This window comes from Colletotrichum spaethianum (assembly GCF_022836535.1).
Source record: "Colletotrichum spaethianum MAFF 239500 DNA, contig04, whole genome shotgun sequence".
NCBI lineage: Eukaryota > Fungi > Ascomycota > Sordariomycetes > Glomerellales > Glomerellaceae > Colletotrichum > Colletotrichum spaethianum.
The window spans coordinates 1,581,788-1,594,181 of record NW_026054774.1 but is presented as its reverse complement, the minus strand read 5'-3'; the positions used below and the strand labels follow the sequence as shown (position 1 = coordinate 1,594,181).

Below are 12,394 nucleotides of genomic sequence, written 5' to 3'. Positions count from 1 at the left end.
ACCTAGATGTTGAGGCACAGAGTGTAAGTCCTCTCTGCATAAGCAAATAGAATCGTAACGACAAGAGATGCCGTTGGTATTACATCATGTTCTGGAATGATGTCGTGACGGTGGGTTTCTGAGTCAAGACACATACATGTCTTGCCCGCATGTCTCGCCAAGCTTGCTGACGGGCGCCGCAAGAGCTGGACCTTCGCCCAGTGCCAACGTGCCATGAATGAATCTAGGTGTCTCTGCCGCCGCGTGCCTGTCTTGGTGTCGTGTGCCGTCCTGTGCTGTGGGTGCTTTTTCTCGCCCCCTTCCTTTCATGGCGACTTTCATCCCACATTCCAACTATACACAATTAGATTTAGGTCAATTACAGAAACTGTTAATGTGAGATGCATAGGAAAAGCAACCAGCAGTAACAGCTTGCGCATCAAAGCACACGGAACGCTCTGTTCCCAAGGAATATAAGCAACAAACCCCCATATCATGAATCAGTGCGATAACAGGCGGTGTTCCTCTCGTTTGGTGTCAGCCCTGTCCCCGTCTGAACCAACACCATTTCCCCAGACCCTCTAGTCAAACCTTACGCTACCTGAGATAGTGATCTGGCCCCTGGTCGTACCATAGTGTTTATGTTGAGAGTCATCTCTTAAAGTGAATTCCAGTCATCTGACCGGTTCTGGCGGTTCGTGTTACATCGAGGGCATCTGGTGGTATTGCTGGATTTATCGCTGGATCTATCGCTGAATTATTGCCCATCTTAAACCACACGTTGTTCGGACTTTACTTGCACCGATTGTTTGGAGACCGAAGCACCCTACCATCATCTAAACAACCGTAGCATCCAGTCCCCATTCCGTCATGTCCGCGATTCTGCGTTCCATCGGTGTCAGGTATGCCACGGCTGCACCCCCGCACCATCCAACTTCCGGCATTGACCCCGACGTGGAGGTGTCGGCGACCCGGGAGTCCAAGTCCCACACGCAGACGCCGGGGTCGCCGTGTCTGGAGAATGCACTCTGGCTCAATTGAGTTTTTGTTGCTTTGGTAGCGATAGCCTGGGCAGAGACTTGATGCCCTTGTCGCCGTCGGCTTCCACAGAGAACGAATGCCGGAGTATTGACATTATCTGATTGGAGTAGCTGAAGAGGACCTCCTACCCATGGTCTCCCATGTCGACTGTTCTACACAGGTTCTTCATCGCATCTAGAGGGATCTATCGGCGAGTGTGCTTCATACACTAGGGGTGGAGAAAACGTGCTGGTAAAGGCATGATATGGCATGGGGATGGATAAAACCATAAAGTTGGCTAACAAACGCCGCCAACATACCATAAGTTGTCAAAGGCTTCGATTTCTGAAGCGGACACGGCATCTGGAAAACGCAGCACCTCGTCAACATCAGATTTGAAATTTCTGAAGATTTCTCCTTTATGGTAAAAGATGGATTCACCATTTTTGGCGACCTCGCCGACGAAGAAGTTCTCTTTGAATTCAGCAAGAGACCTGTCGAACTTGTCCTAGTCGAGTTATACCAGAGCCCAGTCGTTAAATCAGCCAGGGGCCTGACTATCAAGGCTTGGGTGTACGTTACGTACCTAAATCCTCTCGGTTCGAATATTTGGCGTACATTGTATAGCTAGGTAAGGTTTGACCTCGGGAAGCAGTGTTTTGAAGATCTCATCGTTGCACTTCTCATTGGGCCTTTTGTTGACATCTTCATATCATACTTTCGATTTTCCCAGTTCCTCCGACCTTTCCGTAATGTTACCGGGTCGTATCATTCCCTAAGTTCAAACTCGTGCTGTCTTCATGATACGGTAGGTGTTGCTGGTTTCACTCCCAGACAAGGCCACATGCATGCGTGTGAGAACGCAAATAGCCGTTCATGCTGCACTGCACTCAAGTATTTAATACATAGGTAAGGAACCCGGCTTCCCTAGAGCTTCGAAATGCTAATCGCGGCGATGCCACGTCCACTTAATATCTTTGGTGGTGACTGGTTGATGTGAGGATTTGCGTTTGGGAGAAAATTGTATACTTCTTCATGTCGCATGACACATCGAAGCGCACATGCTGATCAAGGATCGACTGACACTGCTGGAAAATCGAGCACAACAGCTCGAAAAGGAAAAGAAGAAGTTTTGCGTTAAGTTAAAGAGGAGGAAGGCGTTACGGCCGCTGCAGCCGAAGAAGCAGCCGAAGAAGAAGAGGTGTTTCTTGCTCAAGAAGCGCAAGGGACCGCTGCCACTGAGGCCGCTAACGTCACCGAAGAAGACGAACAGCTTGCTGCGCTGGAGGCCAAGAAGCTCGCGCGTCACTGCGCCTTTCGTAACGGATATCAAGAGCATGCCTGGATACGCTCCCTCGTGGTCATAGCCGAGCCGTAGGATGCCCACAAAAGTCCAAGCCGACCCCTCTGGCGTGATGGTAATTGTGGTCTCAGTGACGAAGAGCCATCAGAATTGTTCCAGAGCGTGATGGTGGGATATTTTACGGTAGATCTTAACTCCTCCTTCATTTCCCAAGGGCTATCTTTGAATCTTCTTGACCATTTGTTGGGCGACTGGGCAGCGAGCTTCGGTATCAAGGGAAGGCTCTGATAGTACTACGAACGTTCCTCAGCGGCCAGTCCTTTTCTTTTCGGCCCTTTCCGTTCCCTTGTCCGTATGATTGAATAGAAGCACTGTTGATGATTCTTTTCGCGTTGTTGTTTGAGTGAAGTCGCCTACTGCTGTCACAATACTACCGTGCGCTGGCTGTTGTTGTGGAGGCTGGAAGCGTAGCCTCTCCCTTCTTAACTAGGACGGGTTGTTTGAAGAATGGATATTGGATTGGAAAGGGAAAGCATGTTTCAACCTCTCACAGCCTTTTTGACACCTTCGAGTAGAACAGGTCTGCCTTCCACCGTTATGCAGGAAATGAGGATACTACGGCTTGTTATTCACTTTAGCCCCTGTATAAGTGCGTTTGTCTCTGTTTCACCTTGGTACCCCCTCTTTCACCCGATGCCTCTTGCTTATCCGCATCCTTTTAATTCGCCTCAGTTTCACATGAATTATCACCTTCCCCGATATTACTGTCAATGGAAAATGAAGGGGCCACTACCACAGCCCTCCGCCTCGGTTCAAACCCCTTGCAAGGACGTCTGTAAGCTGTTGAGCTCCAGGATACAAACCCGTTGGTAATGAACCGCTTGGGCTGTTATAGAGATTACCAAGAACCGCCCAACTGTCAATAAACGAAACAATGACCACGTGGAGCCCCTGAGAGACGGGACTATCGGAAACCTCCCAGGCTTTAACATGACAGCTATTGACATACGAGTTAAGTACGACTAAGGGAAATACTCTGTCGCCCTCTCTATTTCCGTGGTGCCCATCACCGCCGGTGATCACAGCTAGCCGCATCGCCAGTGTTTGGAGAATACCTCCCTTCGCCGCGGTATTGCGGATATATACTGCATAGTCAGGGTGCAATGTTTTCTTTAGGTTCGCTAGGGAAGAGAGGAATCCTGCCTCCGCCCCCTTCAACCGAGGATTTTCGGTTTATTCGGTCAATGACACATACATGGCCCGCTATACCAATACTCGGACAAAATATGTACAGGTGTTGGTTGCCCAACAGCCTGGACCGCGAGGGTACGAAGGTCCATGCATCCGTATGAGAGAATATACGGCGGATGGAAGATCCTACATCGGCTCTCTGAAGAAACAGAACTGGGTTGACCAGCAGACGAAACAAAAGTCACGAAGCTCGAGGAGCAGACTGGGGGTGGACGAGTTCGAGAAGCACTTGGACCAGCAAGAGATTGCCGAAATCCACCAGGACGTCACGCGTTTTGTCATCTTACCGACCTCGTCAAACCCCGAGGCAGGATTCGTAGGACACGTAGGGTACTCCTCTACGCCCGCTATCCGTAATTCGAGATGGCTTTGCGATTACATTCTCGAGGAGCTCTATTCCAACTTGCACGCCTGGCTCTTGGATCACGTTGGGAGCGATATACGCGTCGATTGACCCGGCATCTTGCGGATGCAAAAGTTTGGGACACCTCAGCCCGGCGTGCCCCTTTTACGTCCGACCTCCAACGGTGTCTTGATATTGCGGGGCGTCCCGCCTGTTCGTGAACCTCGCAACTCGAGGTCAGCAAATTGTCACGGTAAGATCGCGGCGAAGATGGGAGACGGGAAGAAGTCGGCATTCGGGGTGACCGGCGAAGCCCGTTGACGCAATCGCGACATCCGATGCGGGAGGTCGACACCACTTCGGATCAATGGCGCATGGTGTTCGGGAACCATTCGATATTATCTAGAGGCGGAGATCCTGGTGCCTGCACCCGGGATCTGCACGGATGCATTGGCGGGCTCCTTACCGGAGGCTGCTGTAAAGGCTCAGAGAAGAAGATAGAGGGCACGCCTCATGCTACACTGATTAGGTGAACTCTGCAGATACTGAGGATGGCCGGCTACGAAGCCAGTCTGCGCTGACGGTGTCGTTGTCCTTGAGCATGCTCTGTTCGCTTTCTGGCGTCTCACTGATGGAGTCAGCGCGGTGCTGGGAGGCTGGGATCTGCGAAGGATGTATCTAAATAACAGCACATAAGATGAGGAGAGGCGTGGTGGAATAAGATTAAAGGGCTGAGAAGACGACCGTAATCCAGCTTATTCGTGTGAGGGTAGTAGCTATATGTTGCTTCTCGACGACCTACGGCGTTTCAAGACGCACATCATAGTCGCAGCACTGAATTAAAGGCCACCGGCCGACACTCGGTCAATGTCTATGACATTTGATGTCTGGATATTGAGCTGGTAGTTTCGATATACATTGAGAACCCGGTACAGTTCGGCGAAGTGGGCACAACATCACGCGGCACAGCCCCGAGGCCCAACAATCCCTTCTGATTTTGCACAGGAGAGCACAGTTTCACGCCAGAAAACAAAATGAGCGAAGCTAAAGCCCTTCAGGATCCCTCACCCAGAAAGGAAGAAAAAAAAAAACCTTGCACGTCGCATCCCATTCTCACTATCTCCGATGATGAACCGTAACGTCCAAAAAGGCCTGCATCTGCTACCCTACAAAATCCACCCTCTCGTGCAGCAGACGTCGCAGTGAGTTGGATAGCGCGACGTGCCAGACTGGGCAGTGTTGGGTTGGGCCAAGTCCAGTTTATGTGGTCGCAAACGGCCTCATGTTACATCGGGTAATCTCCTTTCAAAAGGAAGAACCATCGTGCCGACGACTGCGGCACTGATGAGCGCGCTTCGGAATGTAACGATACGACACCACCCTACGAAAGAAGAAGAAGAAGGAAAAAAAAGTATGAGGGGGGCTCGTCCAAATCCGTCCCCAACGACGGTTTTTTACAAGGACATTGGCACATTGCGAGATGATCGTGTTGCATTTGGGCCAGTCCCCCGCAAATTCACGTCGAACAACGCCGTCGTTTATCGTATCTAATTTTGTTTTGTTTTATTGTTAATTAAAAAAAAAAGAACTTTTGTTCCGATCCAGAAAGGGCAACTCTCACCCGTTCGGAGTAGTAAGCCAGGACCGACGACACTTGGCTGGAGAGTCGAGCCACTCCTACCGGCCGCTCCCCACCGACAACAACACACCATAAACTTGTCCACGTTGCTGTGCGATGTTGTCAAGACCCAACAAGACCGGACATAAATAAAAGCCATCCTCACGGGAGATATCGATCCCCAAAGGAAAAATCATATTCCTTTTTTGTAATATGCCACCTTCTCATGGATTCGTGGGCTTAAGGTAGATCGCCTACGGGGATCGCCAAATGTTTCGGTTTGATGTTCGTCCCAAAACTTGACTCCTCTTGACCCGTTCGACTGCCAATAAATTTTCGGCCTTCCGTCCCAGGTGGACCTCCAGCAAAAGAAAGCCGGTTTACCTTGAAACCTTAGGATTTAACTAGTAATTTCCACCCCGAGAAACAAAACAGAATGTCATCTTCTCCAACAGCACCGCGGAGCGTGAAGAGCACTCGTGCCATACGACGTCGGATTTCCTCACCTGCCTGTGACGAAGCGTCGTTATCTCTTTCCTCGCTTGACAGGAGTCCGGTACCCCTTGGAGGACGTGCTGGTTCATTTGCCATCCAATAAGGGATGCTCGCGCAACCCAAGCACGGCTCGTCGTCGGATTTGCCACCACCACCACACCCACAAAGACCCACCCGAATCGACATCCGGAAAGGCGCAGCGGCATCCAGAACCACCACCCTTTAAAACGAGAGTGGAGCCGCCCGGACTACAGCTGCCGGACATGCAACGCTCACCTACGCATAACGTTTTATCATCTTCAAGATATCCCACCGGCTAAAGATCTATTATTCCGAGTACGCTCGCATATCACGTCCCGGAAGAGATATGAGCCTGCGCTCAATACTGGGTGGCGGTCGCGTGAGAAAGTCAAAGCCAAGGCCGAAAGCGACAGTCTCAGCGTCGCCACGGAAGAACAGTGGGACCAACAGCCCCCGGGCCGGCAGCAGCGTCAAGAAGAAACCCGCGCCGGCAGACGCTGGTCTGGACTACGACGATGACGACGACTTCTTCCATGACAGGCTCGACGATGTCGGCCTGGTTGCGGCGTTGGCGACCGACATGTCGCTTCGCGATGTTGTCCAGGCCATCAAGTACACTCGCAACCACATGTTCGGCCCTATGCCAACAGAAGCGGCTGGCATGAATTCTACGCGCATCGCCGAGGTGCTCAATTACCGCAAAGCCATACCAGGGATCGTGACGGTATCACACCTCCACGCGCTGCTGGCCTCCCCAACCGCTGTGGAGCGCGAGGTCGCAGAGTTGCAGCGTGGCGGAGCTCTTCGCAAGATCTACGTGCCACGTCGGGGTGGGCTGGGCGAAGCTCTTATCCAGACGTCCGAGCTGGAGGAGATGATAGCGCAGTCTGCAGGGCTGGACGAGGAGGCGAAGACGGCATTCTTGCAGTTTCTCAGAGAAAACCCCCTGGCGCAGACGATGCCGCGGTCTGCCTGCCATCAAAAGCAGGCCGATGCTCTGGTGCGGGCAGGGTTCTTGACGGCCAGTATACATCCGCAGCACGTCAACACTCCGCTGATGAATTTGCATTTGCGCCCGGAGGACCGCGGCAGCTTGATGAGCATCGAGGCGGTGTCCCGCGCAGCGTCCGGCACTTTTGACGCCGTCGGCGGCCAGGGGGCTGTACACGCCGCAGGTGGTGGCGGAGGGGCGCTGCGGTCATCCCGTGCCGATGCGTCATCATCTTCGGGGGTGGAATTCACCATTGCAGTGCCCGGAAACGGGTCATTTCTAAAACTGACCGCCGCCGCGGTGGAACAACTTACCCAGCTATTGTCCAGATCGCAGTTTAGGGAGATGCCTGTGTCCATGTTAAGGGAGCGATGGGAGGGTGGCGTAGCCCGTGACGGGGCACGTCTCGCAAGGAAGGCCAGGGGAGAGTTCGCCGGCGTGCTGCCGGGACGGACGAAAAGATGGAAGGACTTCTATGGCTTGGAGTTCCACTGGGTATTGGAGGAGGCAATGGGCGCCGGCCAGGTTGAAGTCTTTGAGACGCGGAGCGTCGGCAGGGGAGTTCGTTTGCTGTAACCGTGAGACCTCTGAGTCTGTGTACTTTGTCAGCACAGCGAGGAAAGGTTTGAGCTTGATGCCATGAACATGAAAAGATTCCCAATCAGCGATGAGGCCCGACATTGAAGACCGTTGTCGATGAAACCCTCTTGGTGAAAACAAGTGGCATCGCTTAGCATGTTCTAACACAAGAGACTGGGATGCTGTGTCCGCCTTCTCGCTTGTTCGTCCGAGTGTCGTCGTTGTAGCCATGAGGCCCTGAAAATCCACACAAATTGTGCTGATGGTGAATCGTATCATGCTTCCCAAAGCTCACTTTCCTTACTCCAGGAAGCCCTTCTCTTGACGAGAAGTGCGCGCTCGGGTAGCTGGGTTGGCGGTAAGCCAGTAAGGATTACGTGGGCAAGGACAAAGCGCAACACGCTTCCTAGTGACGTTTCCTCCGCACCCCGGCTCCCTGCAAGTCATCGCTGCCAACCACGGGAATGTCCTGAAGGGTCGCAGAAGACGAAAGGCGATGCGGCTCGAGTGTTGTCTAGGAAAATCCTAGATGTTAATGTTTGATCTTCCATGCTTCGCCCAGTCGCAGAGCTGGGCGCTGTTGGCGCAATGTTCAGTCGAGAAGGGCCGCTTTCTAATCGCGACTTCGTCAAAGGGTTCTTGACTCGTGAGATGGACCTGCGAATCCGACAGCATGAACGTCAACCTCCTCCCATTCGTTGTTTCGATTGCTTCGTGTGATGCTGTCAAAAGCCCGAGGGCCTCGGACCTCGACATGCCTTTCCGGAGGCATCTGCCACACAACGATACACACTGTTGCGTTTTCCTCGTGTTAGAGCTAGTGACTAGAGCGGATGCCCGAGTCGGTGGAAGCGTTTGTGGGACTTTGAGTTGATTGCTCTGTTCTTGACACCTACGACGACTGTGTGGATAGAGCCTGATAGGAAATGCTTGGCCATCCGCAGCTAGTGTTCAGAGTGAAGTAGTTGTCCAAGCAGAACAGAGCACAGTCAGTTCAAAGCTGTCAACCAGACGCCTAGGAACCAGACCCATACAGAATGAACCTGACTGATGTCGTTCGAAGCTGGCAGTTACGAATTGGCTGCTGATCTGCCAGGGTTTCAATGAAGGATGCAACACCAAGCGTGGACACGCCACTCTGAACGTCCCTAAGCTGAGAGGTCGAACCATTTTGCACATGGACAAAGCACAAACCTAGGGTGTAAAAGCGCACCTTACGGCTACGTTCGCCAATGGAAATGGCCTTTCTCTTGTAGCTCATGACGTAAGATGCTGCAGTTGTCCTGCGTGCGTTAGAACACCGAACATGGAAAAAAGAAAAAGCAACTTGGGCTGAAGTGCGAAGGGCGGGTACCTACGTGCAGCCCCAATTAGATGCGACCTCGGCCAATCGAGGGAAGTAAGCTTGGTCATGCTCTGATATTTGAGAGAGCAAGCCCGTGGACTACTATCCAACCGACTCCTGCTTATGAAAAGACGATTTGATGTGCTAAATATGGTGAGGCACATGCGCAACCGTTCTGCGACATGGGACTGCGGAGACGGAGCGTCGCCAACTGCTAGGTTCATCGGACGACGGGAATACAGAAGAATGGGAAAAGGCACAGCGGGCATATGTGGCAATGAACACAAACATCCGATATCACGGCTCGGCGAGACGGTCCCGGGCGTCGAAAAGTTTGCGTCTCTCGGCTTCTCGTCCGTCCCATGATATTCTCCTGGACAACGGCATTGTTTGACCTCCAGCAAGCGACGACAACCAATCCTAGCAGTTGGAGAGAGGGGCCTCGAGGGATTGGTGTAGCGGATCCAGGCCTTGGAGATTGTTGGAGCAGGGGATGCATGAACCATCAACGAATGAGGGTTGGCGGGGAATGAGAAGCAGCCACTAGCATGCTTGTCGACACACACAGACTCCCAAGCCAGCTGGGTCGTGCTAGGGAGCTTGCCGGAGACGGTTCCTGCAAAGGAGCCGACGGCGCAAGATATGAAAGCTGTAATTGAGGCCTTGGTGCGGCGTGCCTGGACGAAGTGTGCACGTGCACGCCACACATGGCAGGCCGTTGGTTGGAAGAGGCAGTGATGTGATGGCATCCGGAAATTACAGCATGGTCCGTCCATCTGGGGGCTTGCTGTCAATTCGTAGACATGCTTTGATTGCGAACACGGTTGACACTTTAAAGCGCTTGTCCCAGCCCTCCCAACGTCCCATTTGCCGCGTGCGCTCTGTCCAATTGGCGATCGAGTCAACCGCCGTCGTGGAGGAGCCCCGGCAAACGAGCACCCTTGATCGATTCGAGGGTCTGTTGTGGATTCGGGACAGATCAAGAAAACACCGAGGGTGATGGGCAGGGCCGAAGAGGGAAGTCGGAGCCTGGCTGTTGGTACATGAGTTGGCAAGGAAGCAGGGCTGAGTTGGTGATGGAACTGCCCATACTCGGTCCGTTGATTTGTACTCGGCAAGAGACAAAAGATAAGACATACGGCCGCGCGGTGTCTCGGCGTGGAACGGATACCAAAGTCGACACATCCCGCACGGGTTCCTCCTCCTTGTGCTGTTGTTCCTGCTGCCAAGTACTGCTTGCTCAATCGCCTGCTCACTCGGTTAAGTTGGTCTGAAGTAGGTGCATATGCGTGCAACGGTGGTACAGGACTGCGACGCGTCTACACATAAGCTGACAGAGTCCCCCCCCCTCCTAGTTGACGCGTAGTACGTGCAGACATGACATGACAATAGGTCTGACATTCAGATGTAGCCAATAAGAAAGTCAAGATAAATGTTCTTTACATCTCATCCTAACCAATCTTCATATTCTTGCTACAAAACTCATCCCTAATCCTATCCCGAATCCTACACCTTAACCTTAACTAGAATCGTAATAAACCTTTCCAAAAGAGCCTTTTTTTACGATTTTTCTAAAATTTAATAGGCCCAAAGTAGTATAAGACATGTATTAAAAAGAGAAAGATGGGTCTAACAGGGTCTGGATATGTATTTTGTAGAATATGGCAGGAGGACATTGGGGGCTTTATTTTCTGAAAGTCATGGCCCACTGTCATGTTATGTCTGCACGTACTACGCGTGCACGGTATTCGCAGGTCAACTAGGGGGAGACACTGTCAGGTTGTCTGATCACTCGACTGCGACATGTGCGTCCTTCACAGTCGTGGACGAAGTGCCGTTAGTGCCCAGCGAGGAACATGCTTCCACAAGCTTTGCAGCGGATGCATGGCGGGTGTGAACCGACGGCAGGGGCCCTCGAGGTACCGCGAAACCTAGGACGCAGGTAGCGGCAAGGAGTCAGGCCACAGGGCGACACGGGTCATCACCCGAGAGGGAGGGATCTCATTTGTGCCGCGTTCTGCAGTGGTCGGCGTTGGAAGTGGTCCAAGATGCGCGGCCTCTTCGCGATTAAGGGGCGTCCTGATGTGCCGAATACCTGGGGTGCTGGTATTTCGTGGTGGCGCCGCGTGTATCATCCAACTAGTCCAGGAAAAGTTGACCCCTTGCCCGTTCCTGAGTTGAACGATGGTCCTTGCAGGGGATGCGACAGGGGTTTAATCTCCAAGTCTGGGTACCAATTTGACGATGACCAGGCTAGCGAGGGAAAACTTTCTGTGTCGGGGGTGATGATGAGTGAGTGGTGCATTGGACGGTGTCAGTGGCTTCTGGCTAGTCAGTCGATGAAGGATTGGTGGGCGGGTGGGCGGGGGAACAGAGAGAGGCATTTGGCGTGTGCGGTTCGATGTCTAGCTCTTCCTAGCTTGGAATTGGGCGGTGCCAGATCGGAAGCACTTTCTGCGTGGGAGGTAGGCAGGCAGGTAGGTAATGATGATGAGAGAGTAGTGTAAAGGGAGCAGAGGACCAGTTCTGCACGTCCTCGCCCCTCGAAAATCGGCGTTGGTGTCCGAGTTGGACGGGAAAGATCCCTCCTCCCCGGCTGAGGACCAAATGCAGGTAAGTGAAGGGGTGTGGGGGGAACGAACAACACGAGAGATGAGCGGCATACGCAGACGGGCAACGAGAGGAAGCCAGGGTAGGGGAAATCTCCATCCCCCTCGTCCCCTTTTTGCCGAGTTGATTGGCACGCAAACATGCCCCATTTCCCAGTCCCCTCGCCCATTGCCCGTCGCTCGTAGTCACATATTTTTCTTATCCTGCTTCTTGCTCTGTGCACTTGTCTGGCCCTCGTGAAGAGCTCCTGAGCCCCATCGGCTCAGACACGGCCCTTCTTCCCCCTCAACTTTTGCATGCCCCGTTTATGTTTCTGCTCGACACAGCTACCAAGGATTGTCATTTATCCATTGGCGTTCTGTAGCTTAATCCAATTGCGCAATTGTTCCCGTTGTCGGCATATCCACGCACAACTTTATGTGGAGTTCTCGCAAGCTCCCGCCCAGAAAAAGCAAAGGGCGAAAATTCGGTACGTACCCAGAATCCACTTATTTTACACTAAGGTACCTCTACTGCAACTGCTTGCCCCCCCTGGCACACAAGACCAACGGGGAGAGGGGGGGGGAGAGGGGAGAGGAAGAGTAGGGAGGAGGGAAGAGACCAAAGAGAAGGCGCGCGGGCGAGCGAGATGGAGAGAAAGCACGAACTAATCACCCTACGGCCCAGTGGCCCTGTTCGTCGAGAGAAACCAACGTTAATGAACGCGCCTAATACGGAACAGAAGGTATCATTGGACTGGCCTCGAACGTGCCGTCCATATCGCTGCCAACATACCCGACGGGCCTAATAATTAGCCACCCAGTTGCTCACTCACGCACTCAGCTATACAGAGAGTGCCG

General features: G+C 52.8%; 3 protein-coding genes across 3 annotated transcripts; all 3 read left to right on the top strand.

Annotated features, from left to right (window-relative positions):
• Positions 1 to 2,060: 2,060 nt before the first annotated feature.
• Positions 2,061 to 2,366, top strand: ColSpa_02484 (uncharacterized protein; the record flags this gene model as incomplete). The annotated part of the gene is made up of 1 exon (XM_049268696.1): positions 2,061 to 2,366. The coding sequence occupies one exon, from the start codon at positions 2,061 to 2,063 to the stop codon at positions 2,364 to 2,366; it is 306 nt and encodes a 101-aa protein (XP_049124653.1).
• A 1,191-nt stretch (positions 2,367 to 3,557) lies between these two features.
• Positions 3,558 to 4,007, top strand: ColSpa_02483 (uncharacterized protein; the record flags this gene model as incomplete). The annotated part of the gene is made up of 1 exon (XM_049268695.1): positions 3,558 to 4,007. The coding sequence occupies one exon, from the start codon at positions 3,558 to 3,560 to the stop codon at positions 4,005 to 4,007; it is 450 nt and encodes a 149-aa protein (XP_049124652.1).
• Positions 4,008 to 6,376: 2,369 nt separating this feature from the next.
• On the top strand, positions 6,377 to 7,597 carry ColSpa_02482 (uncharacterized protein; the record flags this gene model as incomplete). The annotated part of the gene is made up of 1 exon (XM_049268694.1): positions 6,377 to 7,597. One exon carries the CDS (start codon positions 6,377 to 6,379, stop codon positions 7,595 to 7,597), a length of 1,221 nt encoding a protein of 406 aa, XP_049124651.1.
• Between the last annotated feature and the right edge of the window lie 4,797 nt (positions 7,598 to 12,394).